At 37.3% G+C, this 26,539-nt stretch overlaps 3 protein-coding genes across 4 annotated transcripts; 1 reads left to right on the forward strand and 2 right to left on the reverse strand.

Annotated features, from left to right (window-relative positions):
- Positions 1 to 11,963: 11,963 nt before the first annotated feature.
- Positions 11,964 to 13,334, forward strand: LOC127081375 (uncharacterized). The gene is made up of 8 exons (XM_051021636.1): positions 11,964 to 11,996; positions 12,115 to 12,201; positions 12,294 to 12,374; positions 12,455 to 12,487; positions 12,717 to 12,758; positions 12,881 to 12,959; positions 13,054 to 13,124; positions 13,239 to 13,334. The coding sequence occupies exons 1-8, from the start codon at positions 11,964 to 11,966 to the stop codon at positions 13,332 to 13,334; spliced, it is 522 nt and encodes a 173-aa protein (XP_050877593.1).
- Positions 13,335 to 13,805: 471 nt separating this feature from the next.
- On the reverse strand, positions 13,806 to 16,484 carry LOC127081376 (uncharacterized). Its single transcript, XM_051021637.1, has 3 exons — positions 16,470 to 16,484; positions 15,185 to 15,445; positions 13,806 to 14,183 (listed from the first exon to the last, which is right to left on the reverse strand). Exons 1-3 carry the CDS (start codon positions 16,482 to 16,484, stop codon positions 14,010 to 14,012), a joined length of 450 nt encoding a protein of 149 aa, XP_050877594.1. The 3' UTR covers positions 13,806 to 14,009.
- On the reverse strand, positions 16,467 to 23,053 carry LOC127085504 (ninja-family protein AFP3). 2 transcript variants are annotated; one of them, XM_051026023.1, is made up of 3 exons: positions 22,691 to 23,053; positions 21,272 to 21,736; positions 16,467 to 16,672 (listed from the first exon to the last, which is right to left on the reverse strand). In XM_051026023.1, exons 1-2 carry the CDS (start codon positions 22,908 to 22,910, stop codon positions 21,321 to 21,323), a joined length of 636 nt encoding a protein of 211 aa, XP_050881980.1. In that variant the 5' UTR covers positions 22,911 to 23,053; the 3' UTR covers positions 16,467 to 16,672; positions 21,272 to 21,320. The 2 variants fall into 2 exon arrangements, with proteins under 2 accessions (XP_050881980.1, XP_050881979.1); XM_051026022.1 differs by lacking the exon at positions 16,467 to 16,672 and having other exon boundaries at positions 21,126 to 21,736.
- Positions 23,054 to 26,539: the final 3,486 nt, after the last annotated feature.

Genomic DNA, 26,539 nt, shown 5'->3' on the forward strand with positions numbered 1-26,539 from the left:
CCCTTTTGGTATTTAGTTGATTCTTTTTGCACAATAGTTTCTACAACGGAAACTATTGTGTGCCTTTTTACCGAATCTAATCTTACGGCGGCAGCAAGGTCACCTCCGCTCAATTCTATCCGATCGGCCAATTCAAGGTTGCGACTCAATTGCAAACAGGTTTGCGTTACTATTATCACTTTATGTTCCTAATTCACATGTGATATCATAATTGAGATTCATAAATATATTTGAGGTTTTGCATGTAACTTAAGTCTGCCTGGATACTCTGAATTGTTGTAATGGACGCCGCTGTTTTATCATAACCATGCTTTGTTTACCTATTACTTTGGTGCAACTCTCGATTGCACCCTGATTTGGTATTCTAACCCGTTTGCTGAATTTTGCAAAGGTTCATATGTCCCAAGAAAAGATTGCTGTTTAGGTCTCCCACTTTATTTGTGGGATACCCTTGTGGAGACTCACCCTAAGTGGTCTAATTAATTTTAATGTGTTCATTTTAATGCCTTAATTTTAATGTATTAATTTTAATGTATTAATTGTAATGCATTGATTTTAGTATGGACTTAATTATTTAATTGACTTTAAAATATGACCTTTAAATAAGTGATCTTGGACCTCTCTTTGCTGCCTTACGGTATTACGGTATAACGGTCATGTCCCGCGAATGTGGGGATACACTTAGCAATGGCCCTTCGATTAAATCATCATAAAATAAATCACAGTCCCTCGGATGTTGCCTTCGAAAATACGATTTTGTCCCTCGATGACCCTTCGGTGTAGCCTACGGTTAAATGATGATCGTCCCTTCGAATGCTAAGGTATCCTTACAACGGTTGCCTTCAATGACCTATCAATGACCCTACGATGACCCTTCTACATCCCAAGGATAAAACTACTTACTTCTCAATAGTAAGGACAGTTTTACCCTCATAAGGATAGGAAATGCCCGGAAAGACCTCGGACAGGTACAACCTTAATTGCTCATTCATAATAAAAAATACTTTTCCCACCTTACACCTTTCAAACATCCTTTTTTAGAAAATCACCACTTAGCATACATCCGTACTAGGATCATTGCCGAGTTATATTTTTCTAAACTATTTTCTAAATTAAACGAGATAACCACTTTGTATACATTCATGCAAGAATCATTACAAAGTTAAATTCTCATTTTCAAAACATTTTTCATACATTTCCCAACCACTTTTTTCAAACAAAGAAAACATAAATGATTGAGCAATTAAGAGCCCATGGATAACCATGGATACGAAGGGTGCCTAACACCTTCCCTTTGTATAAAGTACCTCCCGAACCTAAGAATCTAAATTAAGGTCTTTCCTGTTCTTTTCCGCCTTTCCTTATGGGATAAAAGAAAAGTCGGTGGCGACTCTTGCTAACCGCGACATTGCGATTAAAAATCCAATAAGGTCCCGTTCACCGTATGACAGAACTGGCGACTCTGCTGGGGACTACAAAGAGAGGTCCATCTTAAAAAAAAAAAAAAATCATTTATGTTTTATCATTCCTTCTTTTAAGGGGGCTTTGAGTGAAAGATCCTACACCCGGATCTAGTGTACCTTAGGTAAGTAGCAATAGATCATCGCGACTATCCGGCGTATACTGGAATGGTCAAAATGATAGCTACGGTTAATGCGACACTTTGGTTGTCCTGATGGTCCTCATGTTATTTGAGGAAAAATTTGGCTTCCGCGTGGTGTCATCAAAGCATTAACCAGACCTTTAGAACCCTAATTGACTCATCCTAGCCATTAGAAAGTAGTGAGATAACTGGCTTCGGTTCCGACTGAGGTTGGTTGATACTCGATACTACACTCTTTGAGATTGGACTTTAGGGAAGCTTCGGTCAACCACTTGGTGTTGCACTGAAGTGGACTTAAGGAAAGGTCGATGATTTGAGATCCTTCTAGAACCCGGTTACTATTCTAGGACAGGTTGAACCAACTAAACTTCAGTGGGGAGGGTACTTACCTATGGAACTCATGCAAGCCTTAAAACCTAGGAATGATGGTTGTGTGACTTGCTTGTGCTTGTTATTTATTTAACCTCATAACATCATAACATCATAACATCATGACATCATAACATTGAACTAACCATTTCAAGGACTTAGGGATTTAACTTTGCTCTGTTTTGTATGAAAAAAAAAAAAAAAAAAAAAAAAAAAAAAAAAAAAAAAAAGAGTTTCCTTTTTTGGTAGTCTATACAAGGTTAAATTCCAAAAGTCCTTGAAAACATTTCATGCATTGCATCACATAACATAACATTGCATAACAGGTATTCTAAAGGACCATATTCTCACGGTCTGCCTCTTAAACAGAAAAATGGATCTCGAGCAAACTGTCAAAGATCTCCAGACTCAGAATGCTCAGTTCAAGGAGATGATGCTAAGCTTATCCAAGGGGCAGGAGGAACTGAAGGCTCTTTTGGCCGAAAAGAAGAAGGACAAGAAAGTTGTGAGCTTCATTAACCCGGGCAGAAGGCGTAAAGGACAGGCTACGGGAATCAAATTTGGAATCCCGAATGGTCCAGAAGAGGGGGCGGAAATTGATTCAGAGGAGGAGAATCCTGATTTCTCTAACCCTGAGGATGAAGATGAAGAGTATGAAAATGAACAGTACTCTCCAAGAGATGATAAGTACAAACTGCTGGAAGAACGCATGCTAGCCATGGAGGGTCAGAAGGCGCCCGGTCTGGATTTTGAAAGTTTGGGTTTAGTCTCCGATGTGATCATTCCTCGCAAATTCAAGGTCCCCGCTTTCACTCAGTATGATGGGGCATCTTGTCCTCAGATGCATCTAAGGGCTTATGTGAGAAAGATTCAGCCGTATACCACTAATAAGAAGCTCTGGATCCATTTCTTCCAAGAGAATCTGTCTGGCACACAATTGGAGTGGTATTATCAGCTCGAGAGCTCTGACATCCACACATGGACTGATTTAGCAACTGCTTTCTATAAACAGTACCAGTATAATTCTGAACTAGCGCCTACTCGGCTACAGTTGCAGAATATGACTATGGGATCTAAAGAAAGTTTCAAAGAATATGCTCAAAAGTGGAGAGATTTGGCTGGCAGAGTCAAACCCCCTATGACTGATCGAGAATTAGTGGACATGTTCATGAGCACACTGACTGGCCCATTCTACAGCCATCTATTGAGGAGTTCCTCATTGGGTTTCACTGAACTTATATTAACAGGTGAACATGTTGAAAGTGGCATTCGAAGTGGGAAGATACAGGCGACTATCTTTGATCCTCCGGAGACTCCTAATGGCATCACTGCCCCTCTGCCTAATCATGACGAGACTGTCAATGCTGTGGAAGATACTGATAACGATTATGACTTGGATAGCTGGATTTTCCCAACAATTGGTGACGGACCCAATAATTGGAAGGCTGAAGACACTATCCCGATTTCCTTTAGTCAGGAGTAATTGTTATTGCTATTTTTGTGTTTCAAAGCATTGTGTCTATACCCGGGGCATAATAGCTAATTTTTCAAGGGTTTTGTCATTTCATAAGCATATTCATATTCAATAAATCAATGGACTTTTTGCATTCAAATATTGCGCTCTTTATCTTTCCTGTCTTCTTTTAAAACAAGCTATGTTTTCTTGCACACACTCACGTAACAATTTGCCGATCCATATCCACTCTGGATCCTGTTGGTAATGACTCTGCTACTGTTCATTATGACTTTGAAAATCCGATCTACCAAGCCGAGGATGGAAGTGAGGAGGATTGTGAAGTCCCTGGAGAACTCGCCAGACTGGTACTACAAGAGGAAAAGACCATACAGCCGCATGAGGAATCAATTGAAATTGTAAATCTGGGTACTGAAATAAACAAGAGAGAAGTCAGAAGTTTCTTGGGGCACTCGAATTACATTGCCCGATTCGTTCCACACTTGACTGCTACCTGCAAACCCATCTTCAAATTACTAAAAAAGAAAAAACAAGAGATGGTATGGAATGATGAGTGCCAAGAAGCTTATGACAAAATCAAGAGATGGTATGGAATGATGAATGACAAAATCAAGAAATATCTCCAAGAACCTCCAATTCTAATGCTACCAGTTGAAGGAAGACCTCTAATCATGTATTTGACCGTGTTAGAAAATTCAATAGGGTGTGCTGGGGCAACATGACGAGTCTGGTCGAAAAGAGCATGTCATACACTGCCTTAGCAAAAGGTACCGACTGTGAAACAAGATACTCACAGTTCGAGAAAGCTTGCTACGCTTTGGCCTAGGCTGCTCGTCGACTAAGACAGTATATGTTGAATCATACCACTTTATTGATTTCTAAGATGGATTCTATCAAATATCTACTTGAGAAACCTGCTGTCTCCCGAGAGAGTTATCACTGATAATGGTACTAAACTGAACTCTACACGCAGTTCAAAATAAAGCACCATAACTCTTCTCCGTACCGGCCAAAGACGAACGGCGCCGTGGAGGCTGCTAACAATATCAAGAATATAACAGTAACATACAAAGACCGGCAGGAGATGTTACCTTTTGCTCTTCATGGTTACCGCACTTCGACAGGGGCAACCCCTTTCTCTTTAGTCTATGGAATGGAAGCCGTTTTACCAGTGGAAGTTCAGATTCCCTCTCTAAGGATCATGAAAGAGGTGGGCTTAGACGAGGACGAATGGATTCAGACTCGACTCGATCAGATAAATTTGATGGATGAGAAGAGACTTGCGGCTGTATGTCACGGGCAGATATATCAGAAATGCATGACCCAGGCATTTAACAAAAGAGTTAAGAGACAGGTGTACCAACTTGGCGACTTGGTGATCAAGCGTATCATTCTACCACAAGGTGATCCCAGAGGCAAATGGACTCCCACATACGAAGGGCCATTTGTGGTTAAGAAGGTATTTTCTGGTGGAGCCATGATACTCGCTACTATGGATGGTGAAGACTTCCCACATCCCGTGAACGCGGACATAGTTAAAAAATACTACGCATAAAAGAGACCCGCTAGATCGACGTATCTAGGCAAAAGTAAGGGCATCCCGGCGAACCAAAAGGGTTCGGGCAAAAATTAGGGATATATAAAAAAAATGTACACCCGGCAAGTCGAAAACCTGAAAAGGCGGCTTGGGCAAAAAAGGGTATCCTGGTGGACTGAAAACCTGAAAAGGCGGTCCAGGCAAAAATTAGGGATTAAAGCGTATGACTATGTCCCGTTCTTAGTCAATTTCATCCAAGTTCGAGGGACTGACCAAGCCAATCACTTCTATCCGACAACAAGGGATGAGATGCTCGAAGACATAATGACAGTAGTAGGCTTAAAATCAATAGGACTTCTTCCACATAGCTTTCTCTTTGTTTTCGACAATTTCCTCTTACTAGGATTTCTGTCTCCTTGTACACAAATTGCCTGTTTATAGGCCTTCTTTCAAAATCAATACAACCCTCTTTCAAAAAAAAAGATGCTTTTGTTTTTACTTTTCTGTTTTGGTTGCGTAAATGTCCATTGATTTAATTTGAATTAATATGTGCATTTGAATATGACTGATGTTTACCAAAAATACATGCATAGAATAGCAATAGCAATTACTACCCGACTTCAGGATCAAGGAAAAGGTCTAATCATGCTTCCAATGAATCCGCTACCAATTCTCTTCCCCAGCAAGCCTGTTTTTTCAGAAAATGGCAGTATCCCCAGGCACAGCCAGTTACTCCCCAACAGAGGTCGGCGTCACCAGACAGATTGATCATCTCATCCATCCCCAGCCCGACTCTGCTGAATATTTCCACCATCAGACAGAAATCAAGCATCCCCAGCCGAGAAAGGGTCATCGACACAAATGTCTCAAATCAGTAGATGGGGATTTATTTTCCCCAGTAGAGTCCCCTGGAAGAACGTTTCAGACGCATAGTGCATTCATTACATCACTTCACATCACATACCTACATACAATGTTCATTCCGCATCATATACATTACATCATTTCATAACATATACATGCATACAATGTTCGCATTCATTCCAGACGCATAATTCACTCATTACATCATTTCACAGCATACGCATGCATACAACATTTGCATCTCATGCATCATGACATGGCATGAAGCTAACTTTATTTTTCAGGTCAATTATCCTCCTGACATAGTCAAAGCAAAGGTCCATTCAGACGGACATCCTTATCAATTACATTCAGGATTCAACTACATCTTTCAGATACACTCCATGACAACATTCATTCTAACATCCTCCTAACGATGGCATCTATAAGCCCATCCCAGACATTTATTGCAAATTCAGCATATACAAATACTATCAGATGCTACCTAGTGTACGGTACATTTCCGAAGTGTAGTCTAGTGTACGACTACCCCCTTTTATCATCAGATTTAGCCTAATGGACGGCTCATTCTGCTCAGAGATGGGTTTAATGTACGACCAAGTTAAACCTTCATCTTCTCAGATGCTACCTAGTGTACGGTACATTTCTGAAGTGTAGTCTAGTGTACGACTACCCCCTTTTTACCATCAGATTCAGCCTAATGAACGGCTCATTCTGCTCTGATACAGTCTAATGTACGACCAAGTTAGACCTTCAACCGCTCAGATACGGTTTAATGTACGACCAAGTTAGACCTTCATCTGCTCAGGTGCTACCTTCGGACAGGTACATTCCTGAATGGTAGTCTGGTATACGGCTACTCCCTTGCTCAGGTGCTACCTTCGGACAGGTACATTCCTGAATGGTAGTCTGGTATACGGCTACTCCCTTGCTCAGGTGCTACCTTCGGACAGGTACATTCCTGAATGGTAGTCTGGTATACGGCTACTCCCTTGCTCAGGTGCTACCTTCGGACAGGTACATTCCTGAATGGTAGTCTGGTATACGGCTACTCCCTTGCTCAGGTGCTACCTTCGGACAGGTACATTCCTGAATGGTAGTCTGGTATACGGCTACTCCCTTGCTCAGGTGCTACCTTCGGACAGGTACATTCCTGAATGGTAGTCTGGTATACGGCTACTCCCTTGCTCAGGTGCTACCTTCGGACAGGTACATTCCTGAATGGTAGTCTGGTATACGGCTACTCCCTTGCTCAGGTGCTACCTTCGGACATGTACATTCCTGAATGGTAGTCTGGTATACGGCTACTCCCTTGCTCAGGTGCTACCTTCGGACAGGTACATTCCTGAATGGTAGTCTGGTATACGGCTACTCCCTTGCTCAGGTGCTACCTTCGGACAGGTACATTCCTGAATGGTAGTCTGGTATACGGCTACTCCCTTGCTCAGGTGCTACCTTCGGACAGGTACATTCCTGAATGGTAGTCTGGTATACGGCTACTCCCTTGCTCAGGTGCTACCTTCGGACAGGTACATTCCTGAATGGTAGTCTGGTATACGGCTACTCCCTTGCTCAGGTGCTACCTTCGGACAGGTACATTCCTGAATGGTAGTCTGGTATACGACTACTCCCTTGCTCAGATGCTACCTTCGGACAGGTACATTTCTGAATGGTAGTCTAGTATACGGCTACTCCCTTTTCAGCAGCTTCAGCCTAACGAACGGTTCATTCTGCAACTCAGAACCGATCTGGCGTACGATCAATTCTGATCTTTCATCCTCATCAAAGTCACCTGCCTAACGAACAGCTCACTCTGGTATTCAGATACGGTCCAGTGTATGACCCATTCTGATCCCTTATCCCCAGCAGTATATAGCATACTCTGACTCCCCAGCAAAGTCAACAGCATGATGGATGATTCACTATACGATCTAGCGTATGACCCGGTATGACACCCATGTCTTCAGATATCGTCTAACGTACGACACAGTCTGAAGCTCCCATCATCAAACTTCCTGGATGGCATCTTTAAGCCCATCTCCATCAAGACCAATTGACAAGCGCAAATTTTCGGGGCATTCTAGTGTTCAATAATCTTTCACCTCCAGACCACGAACGGCACATACCATTCTACTCTCTCGGTTCAAGAATATTGAACAGGGGCAGCTGTCATACCCCAAAAATTGCCCATTAATATTTCAAGACATTTAAGGGCACTCCGACTCATTTTTATGACACTTAAAGGAACAAAGGCCCAGCTCGCGAATGACCCAAAATGGCCTACTCGCTACACGCTCACCTAGTGATAATATGAAAGTGGTTTATTTGGAAGCGGAGGAAAAGGGGTGCAAAAAGGAAAGAAAACCAACCAAACAGCAAAGCCCAACCCAAAGTACAAGAACACGGGTGTGGCATCTGTGACGAGCGTCACAGAGGCTGTGACGAGCGTCACGCCTCGCACACCCCTGTGACGGGCGTCACACATGGTGTGACGAACGTCACACCATTCCCCTACTTTGTGGGCGCAGGCAACGCTTCGGAGACTTGAAGATCCGTTGAGGAATGTTGGGCCCTGCATCCACTATATCCATGCGCACGTTGAAGACTTTTTGGGCAGCATGCATGACCTAATGACACTAATATAAATAGCCACCTTGAAAACCTAAAAAGGGGAGCTTTGGCCGAGATTCTTTTTCCTTTGCCGTTTTCGCCTTTGCATTTGTTCTTCTTTTCCAGCAGCTTAGGCATTGTGTTTTACAAGTGCTACACTATTTCTTTTGCAATTCCTGATTCCCTTTTGGTATTTAGTTGATTCTTTTTGCACAATAGTTTCTACAACGGAAACTATTGTGTGCCTTTTTACCGAATCTAATCTTACGGCGGCAGCAAGGTCACCTCCGCTCAATTCTATCCGATCGGCCAATTCAAGGTTGCGACTCAATTGCAAACAGGTTTGCGTTACTATTATCACTTTATGTTCCTAATTCACATGTGATATCATAATTGAGATTCATAAATATATTTGAGGTTTTGCATGTAACTTAAGTCTGCCTGGATACTCTGAATTGTTGTAATGGACGCCGCTGTTTTATCATAACCATGCTTTGTTTACCTATTACTTTGGTGCAACTCTCGATTGCACCCTGATTTGGTATTCTAACCCGTTTGCTGAATTTTGCAAAGGTTCATATGTCCCAAGAAAAGATTGCTGTTTAGGTCTCCCACTTATTTGTGGGATACCCTTGTGGAGACTCACCCTAAGTGGTCTAATTAATTTTAATGTGTTCATTTTAATGCCTTAATTTTAATGTATTAATTTTAATGTATTAATTGTAATGCATTGATTTTAGTATGGACTTAATTATTTAATTGACTTTAAAATATGACCTTTAAATAAGTGATCTTGGACCTCTCTTTGCTGCCTTACGGTATTACGGTATAACGGTCATGTCCCGCGAATGTGGGGATACACTTAGCAATGGCCCTTCGATTAAATCATCATAAAATAAATCACAGTCCCTCGGATGTTGCCTTCGAAAATACGATTTTGTCCCTCGATGACCCTTCGGTGTAGCCTACGGTTAAATGATGATCGTCCCTTCGAATGCTAAGGTATCCTTACAACGGTTGCCTTCAATGACCTATCAATGACCCTACGATGACCCTTCTACATCCCAAGGATAAAACTACTTACTTCTCAATAGTAAGGACAGTTTTACCCTCATAAGGATAGGAAATGCCCGGAAAGACCTCGGACAGGTACAACCTTAATTGCTCATTCATAATAAAAAATACTTTTCCCACCTTACACCTTTCAAACATCCTTTTTTAGAAAATCACCACTTAGCATACATCCGTACTAGGATCATTGCCGAGTTATATTTTTCTAAACTATTTTCTAAATTAAACGAGATAACCACTTTGTATACATTCATGCAAGAATCATTACAAAGTTAAATTCTCATTTTCAAAACATTTTTCATACATTTCCCAACCACTTTTTTCAAACAAAGAAAACATAAATGATTGAGCAATTAAGAGCCCATGGATAACCATGGATACGAAGGGTGCCTAACACCTTCCCTTTGTATAAAGTACCTCCCGAACCTAAGAATCTAAATTAAGGTCTTTCCTGTTCTTTTCCGCCTTTCCTTATGGGATAAAAGAAAAGTCGGTGGCGACTCTTGCTAACCGCGACATTGCGATTACAAATCCAATAAAGTCCAGTTCACCGTATGACAACTATAAACAGTCTTTGGTCCCCAAAGCTTTCTCTCACCACAAAAGAAATACACCGTCTATATTGAGAGAGCAAGAGCTTGGAAGAATCAAAGGCAGTGCACTCACAACACTGCAACAATGGCTGGAGGTAAAACCTCTAATTCTATTTCCGCATTTTGTTTTATTGATCTTGTTGTTCTTTTGTTATCAGGAATATAGGATAAATATATATATTAATCTAACAAATTATTCTACCAGTCTTCGACCTTTTCTGAATACATATGATTACTGAACTGCACCTTCTGAACTTCAGTGCAAGTCATCACTTGAAAAATCTTCTCAATCTCTTTGAGCTATGTTTGTGCACCCTTTGGATCATATATAACCTTGAAGGTCGGTGGATTGTTTCTCTAAATCTTTCATAATCCATGGAACTCATCACCAACCCAAATTTTACCTATCCTATAACGCTTGATCCATTGCTTCTAAAGTATTAACAATTGCTCAATCATTTCTTCCTCCTTTCATATTTCTGCACACCAATAAACAACCGTTAGAAGAAACATTTCATTGACAAAATTCATACACTCATCGTATAGTAGGGAACATACCACATTACAAAAGCATGGTTGGATGGACCGACTTGCTTGGATACCACTAATGTAACACACTAAACCCCGAAACTTATATAAAAAGAATTACTCGACAATTTAAGGTATCACCTCGACAACCCATCAACAACTTTAAATTTTTTAGCAACATGCAGCGGAAAATCATAACACAACAACTTCTTCTAAACTTCGTAAATAAAGTATTCAACTTCAAACAACATAGTTCAACATTAACTTAAAACATAACAAAATGCCATATTCCCGATATTACAAGATCAGAGCACTAAAACCACTAAATTGTGATAAAATAATAATAAATGAAGAATAGCTCCAACAAACCACCTTTCACACACAACAATAACTTTACTCCTGATTATCTATAACGTGTTCATGGTGGTCAACATAAAGCGAAAAGGGTGAGAAATAAAATTCTATATAAACGACATAAAGAATGCAACGATAAAGAAACAAATAACATATTATACATTCAATACCCAACTAACACCACCATGATTTCACACCCGTTCACAACAATATGCAAATATATGTAATGTGACTCACGGCACAACGTGACAATATGCATGTGGTACCAACTCAACATTTGGTTCTCTCAGGAACTGGGTCCCCCATTCTAAACCCATAAGCTCCAAGCCCCATTCTGAGCTTGGGACAAGCCACTAGTCCCCCTTATGAACTAGCAAACATGCCTCTTTCAACGACACAACACAATGATACATGTCCATACAAATCAATACAACAACAATAATAATGCTTACGCACCCCTTTTTAACCATAAATAACATGCATTTACATATGATAATGATTCTCCATTATGAATTACTATCCACCAATAATAACAACAATTCACACTTACAATATATAATTAATCATCGTATAATCATGTATTTCACAAGGGTTAAATACACTTTACCCCCCTGTAATGTTAGCGAGTTTAGGGTTACCCCCCTGGTAAAGTTATTTTTTCAATACCCCCCTTATGTTATGTAGATTCCTTCATAGAACCCCCTAATATCCAGGTGGCATGGAATCTTAGTTTTTTATTTCAGACGTGGCTTTTTAATTTTTTTATTTTCACATGTGAATCTTCATTAGGTCTCCAGCATGGCATAAACTAGAAATTAGGGTTCCAAATCCATCCCTCTCTCTCTTCGTGAAATCCATCCCTATCCCAAATCCATCCCTCTCTCTCTTCGTGAAATCCATCCCTACCCCAAATCCATCCCTCTCTTCATCTTCGTCCGTGTCCCCTTCATCTGGGTTATGATGGCAGACGGCGGTTTGATGGCAGTATTGCTGGTAAAGTATTACTACTTTCTTCCCGAATACAATCAATTCATGAGATATTGCAAATTTCAAACAAGCAACTGTCTATAGATATTGAATAATCATAAACCAAAATTCTCTAAACATGCAGTATTATTTGAAGGCGCGATTTCAATTCAACAAGAATCAGTTTGCCGATTTGATGATGATCTCTGGGATCGGAGCTACTCTGACACAAGTATGTCATAATCCTAGTTGAATTCACTATATTTTCTGTTTCCGTATACTAACTAACATATCGTTTGTTGTGTACTCGCGATTCTTTTCCAGCTATTTCTCATGCCGATATTAGTACCTGCTGTAGGAGAGGAGAAGTTGCTCACAACAGGGCTCTTTGTTTCCTGCATAAATGTAAGTTCAAACCTGATACTTGACAGTTCCCTTGATTTCTTGTTTGAAACATGCTGCTAATAGTTTGTTATGTTATGCAGATATTCGTATACAGTATAGTGTGGTCGTCATGGGTAATTAATATTTAGAACATTGTTATTTACTAAAGTTTTTTATTTTATTTTGCAAAACAATCCTTCAAGAGTGTTGAAATTGAAAACCGTGCAGGTTCCATATGCTCTAGCAGGTTTCTCTGTTTTAGGCGTTCTCGTGCGACCAACTATAAGTTTCTGATTTATATCTGTTATTACTCTCTATCATATATATTCATATCTGTTTTTGTTTCAATACTTTGTGGAACAGATAACCAGCATTGCATCGAAACAAGTTGGACCGAATGAACAGGTATCTGAATGACGGAAGAAAAGACATTTGATTCCCTCTTATAATTGTAAATGCTATGAACAAATTTGAAAACTCTGCTCAACTTCATCCCTATATGCTTAGAAGTTCAATCTTTGATTTAGGGAATGGTTCAAGGATGTCTCTCAGGAATCACTTCCGTCGCCAACATCATTTCTCCATTAATTTTCAGTCCACTGACAGGTAAGACAGTAATCAGGAGTAAAGTCCACAGACACATATAATACTACTGAATTAAGAGAAAAATCAAAAACTGATAAGCTTCTACTGTATGCAGCCTTGTTCCTGTCAGAAGACGCACCGTTTAATTTTCCAGGATTCAGCCTAATGTGCCTTGGGCTAATACTGGTAAGATTACCCTTCATCACTTGTCAACTATCATTCATCACTTATCAATTAGTTCTTCCATTGTTCTTCTAATTTTCTTCTGCCATGAAGTTGACATATTACATTGTATTGCAGATGACAGCATTTTTCCTTAGTCTTATGATTCGTGCTGCGCCTCCTATTGTTGGCGACAAAGTTAGTAGTAACCGTTGCACAGACACCTTGGTCTGAGGTGGGAGATAAATCAGCCTATTATTTATGCGCAGAAGCAACAAACATTATATTTCATTCATCATTTTGCCTCTCCAAAAAGTGTTGTACATAACCTGTGAGAGATAAGTTGCAAAATAATAGAATGAAACATACTTTAGGTGTAGGTTCTACTTCTACTCAAGACATCTATATGCTTTGACACACGGAGACACCAAGAACACACAAAGGTGAATTACAGAAAAAGAAACATGACTCATGACTCAGTGAAGTTGGTTTTGAAAATAGTAATCAGGTGAACCACTGCTAAGTCACAGAATTTTCTGCAATTATGAAGAGGGAATGTGGTAATGTATTTATGAACCACATTATCTTACAGCCTTAGACTTATGTTGTTTAATCATCCTTTCTGTGAAGAACTGTAATATTTAGTATGTTATATGTATGGATGATTGTGTTAAGTGTGTGAAGCTATACATACAACAAAAGAAGTAGTTATGCAAAGTATTGTACATGATTAAATTCATGATCGTACAATTCGGTTGCGAAGCTATACATACACATATACTATACAAAGCAATCCTCTAACAAATGTTACTATTAAGCATGAAAACATAAACAATATACATTACAACTGATCTAAAATTTCTTAAGATCAGAGGCAGAAAATATATACTCCATAAGCTGGTAATTCACTCATGTAACTGGGAATATATCATCATCGCTGTCGCTATCAACGTCCATGAACCTGAACTTAAGATCATCCCATCCAGGACCTTTATAATTAAAACTTGAATTCAGATAGCAATTTGTCTCCTGAAACAAGTTCAAGTGATCCACGAGCTTATGGTACGCATTGCATCCACAACACTGCCAACAATGGAAAAACAAATGTATGGTTAGCTTTTTTCTTTCAGTTCCCATTTGAAATTTAACATGACATTCTAACTTCTTTTTTTCAACAACTACAATTTTACATCCCTTTCTTGCATTAAAATTTGGCCCTCCAGAATATCCACATCCATTTTTCTAGGGCTGATTTTGAGATTATAAAACCAACCGGCAGGGTTGAAGTAGACTTTGCCCATTCATACATAGAGTGCAAATATGTAACAATATGTTGAAAACAATATGATATACATGTTTTAATTATAAAAATAAATCATCTAAAAGTATTAAAATCATAATACTATCAAATTTATAAGTACTATATTAACAAGGGCCAACTCGAAGTCTTGCAACTTCATGACAGTTTACGATTGTCATCTTTCAGAGGTTAAGTTTCAGACTCCAATGGTTAGCTTGTTATTCCAATATAATCTTCAAATCATTAATAACCTTTCAGGATTTCCCCTAAAGATTCAGTTTACAGATGAATTGCCTTCTCGTGCAATCCATGGCAGTTCGCATAAGTAATTTAACCAAACTATGAGCAGTTCAGCTACACAATCAATATGCAAATTATACCATCTGAAAACTATGGTCATATATGATACAGCATAACTAAAAGATTTGGTGTATAATATCCTACATCCCAAAAACAGTTGCATCTTCCAGAACCACACATGACAGAATAACATTTTGGCATTGTTTGTAGACAAATCAAAAATAAAAACCGAGAAGAGCTTATGACATAAATGCTTAAACTCAGCGATCTATTTCCAATTTGATATATGCGTTGACATTGACAAGCTATTTGCATTGCAGATATTTGTTTTCATTTTAAAAATGGAATTTGAGGTAAAAATAAATTGAACAACAGATGGATGGTAAGCTTCGCAAAAGCTATTTCAATAGGCCATTCTGAGAAAAAGCTTATTAAAATAAGCTATTTCAGAAAAAACCTTAGTTGAACAAAAACAAAGTGTTACCTGAACAAAAACAGTTCCATCATTATACGCATGAGGATTAATAGCCCGCGTAGTTCGCTGGCCACAGATGGTACAAGTAAAAGCGATAAGCATCCTCCTCCTCGGAGATTTTGTAAAGAGCGACCACGGAAAAGTTGAAATATTCCCCGTCCCAAATTGATCATCCTTCCCAACAGCAGGAACAGGCGGCCCTTCCATCCCCGAACCCGTTGTCCATCCTCTACCAGTTGCAGCACTCAACACCAGCCCCATCGCAGCATCCTAACCCCACAAATTACCATCAAAATCTTCTCGTCTTTCTCGTTTGCTTCGTTCCCTGCATTCTTCTTCTTCGTCTTCGTCTTCCCCTGGAAATTTCGTCTTCGTCTTCCCTGCTATGTTCAGAACCCTAATTTTCTAAGGGGGTATTTGAAATTAAAAAGTGTAAAATGACACATAATCACTTTAACAAAATTAAAAATATGCCAGGTGTAGGACCTCTTATTAGATTCCATGCCACCTGGATATTAGGGGGTTCTATGAAGGAATCTACATAACATAAGGGGGGGTTTACAAAAAATATTTTTACAGGGGGTAATCCTAAACTCGCTAACATTACAGGGGGGAAAAGTGTATTTAACCCATTTCACAATAATATAAAACATCATCATATGTATTCCATACAACTCCAACACCATAGAAACATCAACATGTAAGTAAAACAATTATCATTCAACAACGAAATTCTACCATAATTAATTAAATTCATAATAATTAATTAATCAACACAAATACAACCAAATAATATATAATTACCCACTAAAGTATAAAATGACATCGAAATTCCGAACTGACAACTCGAACTAAGCAATAGGGACAAAAACGTCATTTTGACAGCACGACGGGTAGCCCGTCACCAGGGTGACACTCTGAACCGGTACTCAGCGCAAGAACCCTAACTCTGATCGATTATTTCGTTGAAACTCTGAACCGGTACTCAGCGCAAATCAATCGACATGTGAGACATGAGGAACTGGATCTGAATCTGTCTTCTTGAGTGTTTTCATAAGGTTGTCATTTATGCTCACTCGTTTTTTATGAAAACGAGGAAATCAGAAGTCGATTCCTATAGATGACGCCATTGTTCCGTATTAGAACCAGAAATATGTGTAGTCACAAAAGCTATGGTATAAGAGAGTTTCCGTTGCGACGAAGCGGGGGGTGTACCTGCAAGGTTAACAATCCGACGCTCAAGTCAATATGTGTATGATGAAAGATTATTCAAATTGTGTTTGAAACTTTTTACCTGAAATGACGTCATCCACATATAGGGGAAGAGATAACTAACTTGCTAACTTTCAAACGAGAATGTGAAAGACTGTTGGATGCATTGGAGGGAGGAATCCACTGCTTCCAGATCACTAAAGGTCTAGTGGTGAGGAGAATGTTCTAGAAGCTTTAGTATGTACTTGAATTGGATCCGGGATGTTACGCCTGGAGGTGGCCGGACTAGAAAAGAAACATGTCTGAATTAGATTAATCTAGAAAGTTCTTTCCTTATAAGGGTCGGATATCTGAAAATATGGTTGGATTGACGAGGATATGGCCGACCCAGAACAATAACCATGAATATGATTTTATTGATAGTTATGGTAAAAAATCAAATGATCTAATAATTGTGATTAACCATAGTGTAAAAAATCATTTAAATTCATAAATAAATTACATAAATAATTTTTTATAGTTATAAAAAAATAAGATTTTTTCTTTATGAAATATTAAAAATGAGGGAAAAAATGAAAGATTAAATTGAGGCTATGGAATTATGTTAGTAAAGGAAAACACCTAAACTTGTGGAAAGCCCTCTCCTTTATTTAACCTTTTTCTGTTGCAACCTCTTTTCCTCTCAAATCTTACTTTTGTTCAATTTTTCTGATTCCTGTTTTTTTTCCCACTACATGAGATTGAGGTAATGGAACTGAGATTAAGGTAACTTTGCATCAATGCATTCTTGTGTTATTTCTTTTTCCATAATTTCTACAATCCTTCATGTTACATATTACATGTTTATGTTTTGTAGATATTTTCCAACTTTTATTTATTTATGTACATCATGATAATGTAATTAGTTATTTAATGAAGGGGATAAGGGAATTAGTTTGTTATTATAGTTTTTTTATAGACCAAATCATTTGTTGAAATTGCTAGAAATAACCATACTGCATTGTTGTATGAGTAACGTTTTGTTAAGATAGAGACCAAATCCTTTAATGATGATAGTATCTCATGTTGTTGGAAACAAAATTATGCACATTGCAAACAAAATGAAAAATTTAGATGGTATGAATCAATTGTTTTTTACTCAAAATTTAGACCTAATTGACTCAATCTATGAACTTGTAGATAACGACTTAAAAATATCTTAACCAAAATTATTCTCTTTAATTTTTATTGATAACATTGTTTTAATACATATGTTTAATTGTATGAATGTTATACGAACGTCAGACATTGATTTAAAAAATGTCAAAAAAAGAAAATAAATCATTTATTTGAGAATGTTTGTCCAACTTTTTTCTGATATTTGTCTGACTTTTTCAACACGTGTTGTACGAGTGTCATACAAGTGTCGAACATCGACACGTGTCAAACACTGTGTTATGCCTACTCTTAAAGATGTCTATGCTTCATAATTATATTGATGCACAAGCTTAATAGTGTTGAATGTGATAGATTGCTATTAGATTTTCGTTATCAAATCTCTTACCATTTATATTGATGCACCAACGTGAGAGAATCTGCTATTAGCTTTTCGCTATAAGATTTTCAAACATTTATATTTATGCACCAAATCGAATTCGAATAGTATCAAGCATGATAGAAATTTCTATTAAGTTTTTACTATTAGATCTTCCACCATTCATATTTATACACCAAACTTAATAATCTTGAGCGTGATAGAGACGACTGTAGACAAATTGTATATAGTTGTTGTTGTTTATGTTACTTTATATTTAAGTTATCTTAACTAAGTAGTTGTGTACTTGTTCAAAAAGTTCATGTAAGTTGAAACAAATCCTTGTTTTTTCTTAAATATATGGCTTAGTATTTGATTGAGATTCTTGTTTTTACAGAACATCAAGACCCTAAAAATCACTTGACATTATTGGCTGATGGAATCTAAAAGTGGAAGTGGATCTGATATTCATCCTAGAACATTTCCTTCAAGTTCAAGTTCAAGTGAAGCACTTAACTCACAAAAGAAACCACAACTTTCACATGATGATCACATTCACTTTATGCCAAATTCAACCACTACAACACCTCATAATGAAAATGCATCTTTTCTTCACACCAATGACCAAACAAATCTTGCTAACCCTTTTGGTGAATTTCATTCTCCTTATCCAAATAGCTCTGACCCTTCATTTTCATCACCACAAAACCCTTTTTTACTACTTAGTGATCATGGTACAAATGAATCTCAAAAGTTGCATGATCATGCACCTTTTGAGGCCAATTTTCCTCAACTACCTACATATGAATCATCACTAGGAAATCCCTTCCATGACTCTCACAAGATTGTTGAACATCATGATCATGGTAATGATTGGCATCATCAAGATCATTGGAAGTTTCCTAATCATGAAGTAACAACACATGCTTCTTCCTCAAGTCAACCATTTGACCCTTTGTTCCCACTTGAATCAACACAAAATCAACAACTAGAAAATGCATCTCACAAGAACCATAAAGGTAATAATATCTCCACAAATACATTTTCAATCAGATTACGCGGTATAAATATGTCGTTAGTTACGATTAGTAGATTCGGATATCGAAACTCATTAACCATTGAAGTAACTTTATTAACTATAAATATGTGCTTCCAATCTTAATTTTCAGGTGTTCAACTATGCGTAAAATTGAATATCTGAAAAGTTGTCGTTAATCAAGTCAAAATTCACGGTTAACGAATTTTAACACATGTTATATTCATTAACCACATATTTGAAAAGTTTTTTAAAATTGGTCGTCGAAACTCAAAAAGCAATTTTTCATTTTGCAACAAATAATGTTGCTAGAGGTGGCAAAACGGGCGTAACCCGTTTTTTTTCACGAACCAAACTAAGGTTTATCCCGTAGACTCTAATATATCCGTCCCGCACTCATTTTCCGTGGGATAGGAAAATATTTTAGACTCGTGCTCTCAATTATACCTGTCACGTCTGTTTTTTTTTAGATTTTTGCAGGAAGGACATGCCTGTTTTCCACCACTAAATGTTGCTAATAAGTTAGACTCATCAGTATCATCATTTTCCACAGGTTATGAATCTTCAACTCCGCAAAACATGCATGATTCGCATTCTACAGGTTTCGAATCATCAACTCAGCAACACAAACATGATTTTCATTCTACAGGTTTTGAATCTTCAACTCAGCAACACAAACACGATTCTCCCAGTGCTTCGAGTAACACCGAGAATGATACTCATGTACATCCAAAATCGCGAAAGGAAAACATGTTAGCTTCAGAATCTAGTGATGATGAATTCTCAGTAAGATCAATGCCAAAGCATGAACAAAATAATTCTTCACCGGTTTCTTTTGTTCCCGAGACGATACAAAACCCTCCGATGCAGATAATGGAAAGACAAGAGAATGGTTCTGCAACTCCATCTTCAACACCGAGAATTCCATTACATGCTTTCGGTAAAGACAAACTAAATGCTCAATGGAGCAGTGCCTCTAATGAATCATTGTTTAGCATTCAAATGGGAAAGAGTTTCTCGAACGACATGGCTTGGTTGAGTAAATCCGATGAATTGGATAAACAGGTCGATCACATGAACATGTCTGGTGGTGTTCAAAGTAATCATCCTCCGCTTTCACCTCAAACACAAGCCACTAAATTCAGTGATATTAGCCCGAATTTCGCCGAACAACATGAAAATAGTTTGAAAGTAACCGAGGCAAAAGCGGCTGAGACAATGCTGGAGGTTATAATGGAAACTAGTAAAACACCGGAACATAGTAAAAGTAAAGGTTCTACGACATTTTCTAATGCGGCTATGCATTCGGATACAGTTTCTTGTTCTAATAATAACCGTTCTCGGCATTCAAATGGAAGCACCCAATCTTTCGCATTTAAATCGTAAGTTCAAGTTACTAACTACTTTTATGCTATGAAGTAGTGATACCAGAAACACGACACATACACTAACACGTTAACACCAGTAATAGTTTGAAAAACGGAATAAATCGAACGTAATTACAAGTGTCGGTATTGGTTTCAGACACTGATACTAACACAGACACACCTTTTTCCAGAGGAGTTGGTACTACATATACCAAAAACACTGGGATGATGAGGTTTAAGCCTTTATTTGACTTAATTTTCTTGAGAAAAAAGGTTTAACTGTTTTTTGGTAATGTGAAGATTTGCAGATGGAGAAAAACGTCTTTCGTCAAAACACGGCGAAGACACGAAAAAGCAGCTGAAGCAGTCAGGGCAACTACAGAATGTGAAAGCAACAGCACCACCATCTGCAGCTCAAAACACCAAACCAGCAGCTCAAAACACCAAACCAGCATCAAATGCTTGCCAGAACAGATGGCTATCTTGCTTCACATGTTGTCACTAGATCACATTAGAGTCTCTTGGCTTCGATGAAAATAATCTTCCTATACAGCACCGTCTTCGAGGGTGTGCAAAGTGTTACAGGCTTACAGCACAAGACCTCAAATTTTCCACAGTTAAATTGAGGCTAAATAGAACCTTATGATAGATTTGTCACGGTTAAATCATGGTTGAACCGTAGTTAACCTACACAGGACCTCCAAAATCTTAAGACGGCTCTGTTCCTACGTCGCTTTGACGATAGTATAACATAGTTTTTTTTTGTTGATTAAAAGTTTAGGTGATTTGAGTCTCGTAGTTTAGTATTTTATGGGTCAATGATATTGCAAAGAAATACTAATAAGGAAAAGCTTTTAACAAACAGATTTTTCTGATGAAGATTTTCTTCTACACAAACCACTTGAACAATGAATATGATCATCATTAAAGCTAAACTAATCAAAGATAATTTCATCGTTTTCACGTACCTCTACATTCTAAGAAAGCCGAAATAATCGACATTGTTACCATTGATCTCTAAAATGAGACAGGATAAACAGTGATATGCTTCATTGGATTAGCCACTTCTTTTCCACCAGCATGAATCACAAACTCTTTTGGTGTGAGGAAGCTACCATGGCAGACGCATACGATACAAACTTCACCGGATCTATACTTGTAAAGAAAGCCTTCTATTCTCTTACCGTTTGGTCCGTCTCCGGTCGTTGTTACGGTCGGCATTTGTCTCAGTTTCTCCATCACATCACCCTTAAGACTGCAGTAGTTAGGGAGATTAAGCTTTTTTGTTTGATTCTTAATCTTAGTATCGGTAGACTTAGGCGGAACTGGAATTTCCTTGATTGTCGCTTTCGGGAAAATCGTTGATTTGTTTTCGTGTTTGGTTGATATCTGGAAACTGGAAGCAACTACTCCTTCAGATGAATTTCTTGGACCTACATATGAAATGTTGTATGAGCACTTATTTGAGCTTATAAAGTGCATATTTGAAGCACTTTCGTCGGTTTTTCAACATGGTACCAAACATGTCGAGGAAACAAAAATGAATTTACATAACAAAGAAAGATTAGAAATGTTTTAAATTGCGGTTGTAGAGTGTCATATTAGAATGGTTTTAAATTGCGGTAGTAGAGTGGTTATGACGCAAACATTGATATTGCAGAAAAATACAGACAAATGCGGCCAATGCGGTCACAATTGCAGTTGTAATTCAGTTAGGTAGTCCCAAAAACTATGTAATCACCTAATGCATTGGAGTTTGCAACCCTAACTTCAGCAATTGCGGCCGTAATATTGATGATGTGGTAGTCTCCGCAACCGCATCAGACTACAATTGCAGTGATTTTAAATCCTGAGTGCGACCACATTATGAACCACATCAAACAATACAATTTTACCCATGTTTGTTAAGTTTTCCATCAAAAAATCAAAATTTTAGAACATCAAATTCAATTTTCTTTTAATATAACAAATTTTTTTAACTTTAAGTTCTCATCTATGTATTTCAAACACCTTCCGGTCACGGTCAAAATTCATATTGCAACAGCCACAATGACCACAATGCACCTAACCGCAATGATCACAATCTCACTCCGACCACAATTTAAAATCATGACCCAAAGTGTCACAAATCAAAGGATTATATGACATATGAACAATGAAGCACTAACACAGATACCAGACACGACACCGGCGCGCACATACCAGACACGACAGTAAACATTGAACATAAGTTATCCTAATCACATGTATGTGTCAGTCTAGGTGTCAGTGTTGCATACGAGAATAGCTAAGTAAAACACAAGTAATTGTCAAAATACAAATCTTAAGATTAAAAACAATTTTAGAAATTGGCATTTTGAAAATCATATCAAACATTGAAAACTTACCATGAAGCTCTGAAGCTGCCACCTTTCTCTGCCTCTCTAGAACCATTCTCTCCCCACCATCAATTGGAAGAGATGAAGATCTCTCTATAGATGACCCAAATGGACACCAATTCGAAACACTAACACTTCTTATCTCTCCACCCACCAATGAAGAAGACCTTATCAACTTCCTTTCTTCCACATTTTCACCGCAAGGAGAAAGCTTAAGAGTAAGGTCCATTAAAAGTGGCTCACAATGTTATTATGGAGAAGAAAAAGAAAGAAAAATTGAGAAGGTGTTTAGAAGTTAGAAGAAAGAAGAAAGAAGAAAGAAGAAAGAAAGAGTGATGTTTGAATGTATCATATCATGTGTTGAAATTCAATGTTGTTGTTTGTGTGAATTATTATGATGACAAAAAAGCATATGAAAAGTTCCACGTGTTGATCAGTTGTGAAGAGGGTACATATGACATGTATGGTCATATTTGTGTTTTGTGTGTGGTACATCTTTTGCATGTTACATCAACTTCTGCCGGACACACTTCACTATGCCACGTAATCTTTAAAGGAAATTTTGGGTAATAATGTCATGTCGGTGTTGTGTTATGTCCAAAGAGTAAAATAAAAAAGTAAAAAAAAAAAATTGTTAATAAAAAGATATGTTAATAAAAAGGAAATTAGAAAATTAATAAAAAATGGAAATTAAAAACAAATTAGAAGAAGTAAAAAAAACTGATAATGATACATATGACTTAAAACTTTAAGTGAAGAAGAAAAATAAAATATGTTTTAAAAATGTTAATTAGAAAATTGAAAAAATAGTAAGCATGTCCGCGGAAGATGCTAGAGCCGCATAAGATATTTAGAGAAATTTTTATGATTATGTTTTTGAAATTTAAGAATTCTTTATAGTTATTTAAAAGGATTGAGAAAAACTTCTAAAGGCATTGGACATGATTCATATATAAAGAATTTGAGAGATTAATAAACACTTTGATAGAAAATATGGTAAGTTCTTAAGAATTTGTTGATTATTTTTTGTAACTCTTTTTGATTTTTTGTAATGATTTTTGGAAGTATAGTGAAGCAGAGAATAGTTCTCTTCCTCAGAGTAAATCAGTTTGATCAAATCGGGTAAACAAGTTTCTTTGTGTTCTTGTCTTTTATTTTCTTCTTGCTTATTGTGGATTTACCTTCACTTTTGGCAAGTTATCAGGTTATTGGGTTGCTTATGATAATTTATTTTGGTTGTCGTTGTACTTTGTCCCACTTATAAAATTTCTTGAAGTTATCAACAAATTCACTATATTTGTTAGAGTTTTTACAACAAATGGTTTCCATCATGGAACAAAAAAATTATTTACAAGTGAGAACCATGGTTTCTAAAGGCGAATCGAGAATTTTTTTGATGACAATGATTTTGGATTGTGGAAAGTGAAGATACAAACAATATTAACCCATAAGAAGTGTAATGAAGCATTGAGAGGTAATGCATCGATGGTTGCACACCTAACACAAGCTGAGAAAATAAAGATGGTGGATAAAACCAGGGATGTCATTATTTTATGTCTCGTGATAAAGTTCTAAGAAAAGTCGTTAGGGAGAAAACTACGATTTTGATGTGGGTAAATTTTGAATTATTGTATATGATCATATCTTGGCTCATAGATTGTATCTGAAACAATAATTTTTCTCATTCTAAATGGTATAGAATATATCCACAGTGGATCAATTGATAGAATTTAAGAAGATCATTGATGATCTGGAGATATTTAAGTGAAGATTAATGATGAGAACTAAGTTGTACTCTTCTTAAACTCATTACTCAGATTCTTTGACCACTTCAAGGTTGCCATTTTATGGTAAGGAATATATTATTATTTTGGATGAAGTCTAGATGGTTGTGATATCCATGTAATTTTCAAAGGTTAAAGGTTTGAAGATTGGAAATAGTGACGAGGAAGGCTTGCGTGTCTCAAGAAGAAGAAATGGTCGTAGAGAGATGTCAAAATCAAAGATATTTGAAAACTCAAGATCAAAATGCTTCACTTGTCATAAAACCAATCACTTCTTGAGGGATTTTCTAGAGATGTGAGGAAATAATAATTGTCTTCAAATTGTAGTTGCGCCAAATGAGGATAGTCATCAGAATGTTAGTGCATTGGTGGTGTCGAGTTTGGAGGCTTAAGAGACTTGGATCATGGACTCAGGTTGCTCTTATCACATGTGTCAAAGAAAATAATATTTTGAAACTTTTAAGTTGGAGAAAAATGGAGTAATTCACCTTGGTGGCCATAAGACTTGCAAGGTTCATGTTATTTGTACGTTCAGACTTAAAATGTTTGAAGATCATGATTTCTTCTTCATAATGTGAGGTTTGTTTTAGAGCTTCTGCAGAATTTTTTATCCATATGTATGTTTGATGTTATAAACTATTGCACTAGAGTTGAACATGGGATATTGAAGATTATGCATGGTGGAATGATCATGGCTAAAGGAGATAAAATATGTGAGTTATATATTTTAAAAGGTTTCAATGTTGTTGTTCATTCATTATCAGATAGTGAAGACTTTCATGACTAAAACAAACTTAGAATTTGAGGCCAATACATGATAAATGTATGAGATTGTTTCAAATCACTTTAATGAGATTTATAGAAGACAATGGATAATAACCCATTTAAATGTTGAGTTGTTATTAAGTTTATGGGGTAAAGCTGGTGCCAAACCAACTTACTGGTCGACAAGTGCTCATTTACAAGAATAAACTGCCAAACACTTATGGAAGTTTAGAGTAGGAAAAATATAACCTACAATGTTTTGAAGGTCGTCAAATTTTTTCCTATTGCACAAATCAAGCCTATCCAGTTTGATGATAAGGTTGTGAATTACGTTAATTATCTTCCACAATGTGGGAAGGGTTATGAATGTGGAAAGTAGAATCTAGAGGATCAAAGTTTATCATTCGCAAATGTATTATTTTTAGCGCGTCGTGCCATGGGAGGAAGGGCAAAGACATAAAGATGAAAGTTTTATTAACTATGACAAAAAAGGTGCAGGTTTTTTCTACGGATACTAGTACTAGTGAAAGAATGATTATAGAGGACTCTGATTATCATTTGACTCATAATAAGGTAATAAAGGAGATTATACCATCTCAAAGGTATAATTAGGATGACTTTGGGTGTTATGCTTTGAATATGACTAAAGGGTTGCAAAATTCATAAACATGGACCTACACAGAGGCATTCAAAATCAGGCGGAGTCAAATATGGTTAAGCAACCATGTTTGTGGGCTTGTTAGATTACCTAAGCATGAAAAGGTGGTTGAAATCAAGTGGATGCAAGTGACAAGATCAAGGTTCAATCATGGCTTAAACTTGATCAAAGTTGTTGAATGACGATTCAAATCAAAGAGAATAAAAAGGTGATTGATGGGTAAATTTTAATCACCACGATTTCAAGTCATTGTGTAGAATTGTAGAAGTATGCCTTAAAATCACAACTGTTGAAGAGAAAGAAAATCTCGAGTGATGAAAATCAGTAAGAATGTCGATGGAAGAAATTGGAGCTATGGGTGTTCTTATGGTGGTCCATCTGTCTAACAGAGGTCTGACCATCTGTGTCATAGCTCTAAAGGCGATGACGTGGATTGAATCTAGCAAGAAGTTTTTATTCATAGGGCATCAAGTCTGATTCATTTGGTTCATGTGTACCAGACTTGGTTATTTTTATCATATATCTGATTATTAAAAGGTTGTATTTGAAGGTGTGAAAAACACAAGAAATGGGGGGGGGGGGGGGGGGTGGATTGGGTTTTAAAAACAAAAGTTTTTTACCAACTCAAAAACATCACTTAAATGTTAATAA

This window comes from Lathyrus oleraceus, chromosome 5 (genome assembly GCF_024323335.1).
Source record: "Lathyrus oleraceus cultivar Zhongwan6 chromosome 5, CAAS_Psat_ZW6_1.0, whole genome shotgun sequence".
Taxonomy (NCBI): Eukaryota; Viridiplantae; Streptophyta; class Magnoliopsida; order Fabales; family Fabaceae; genus Lathyrus; species Lathyrus oleraceus.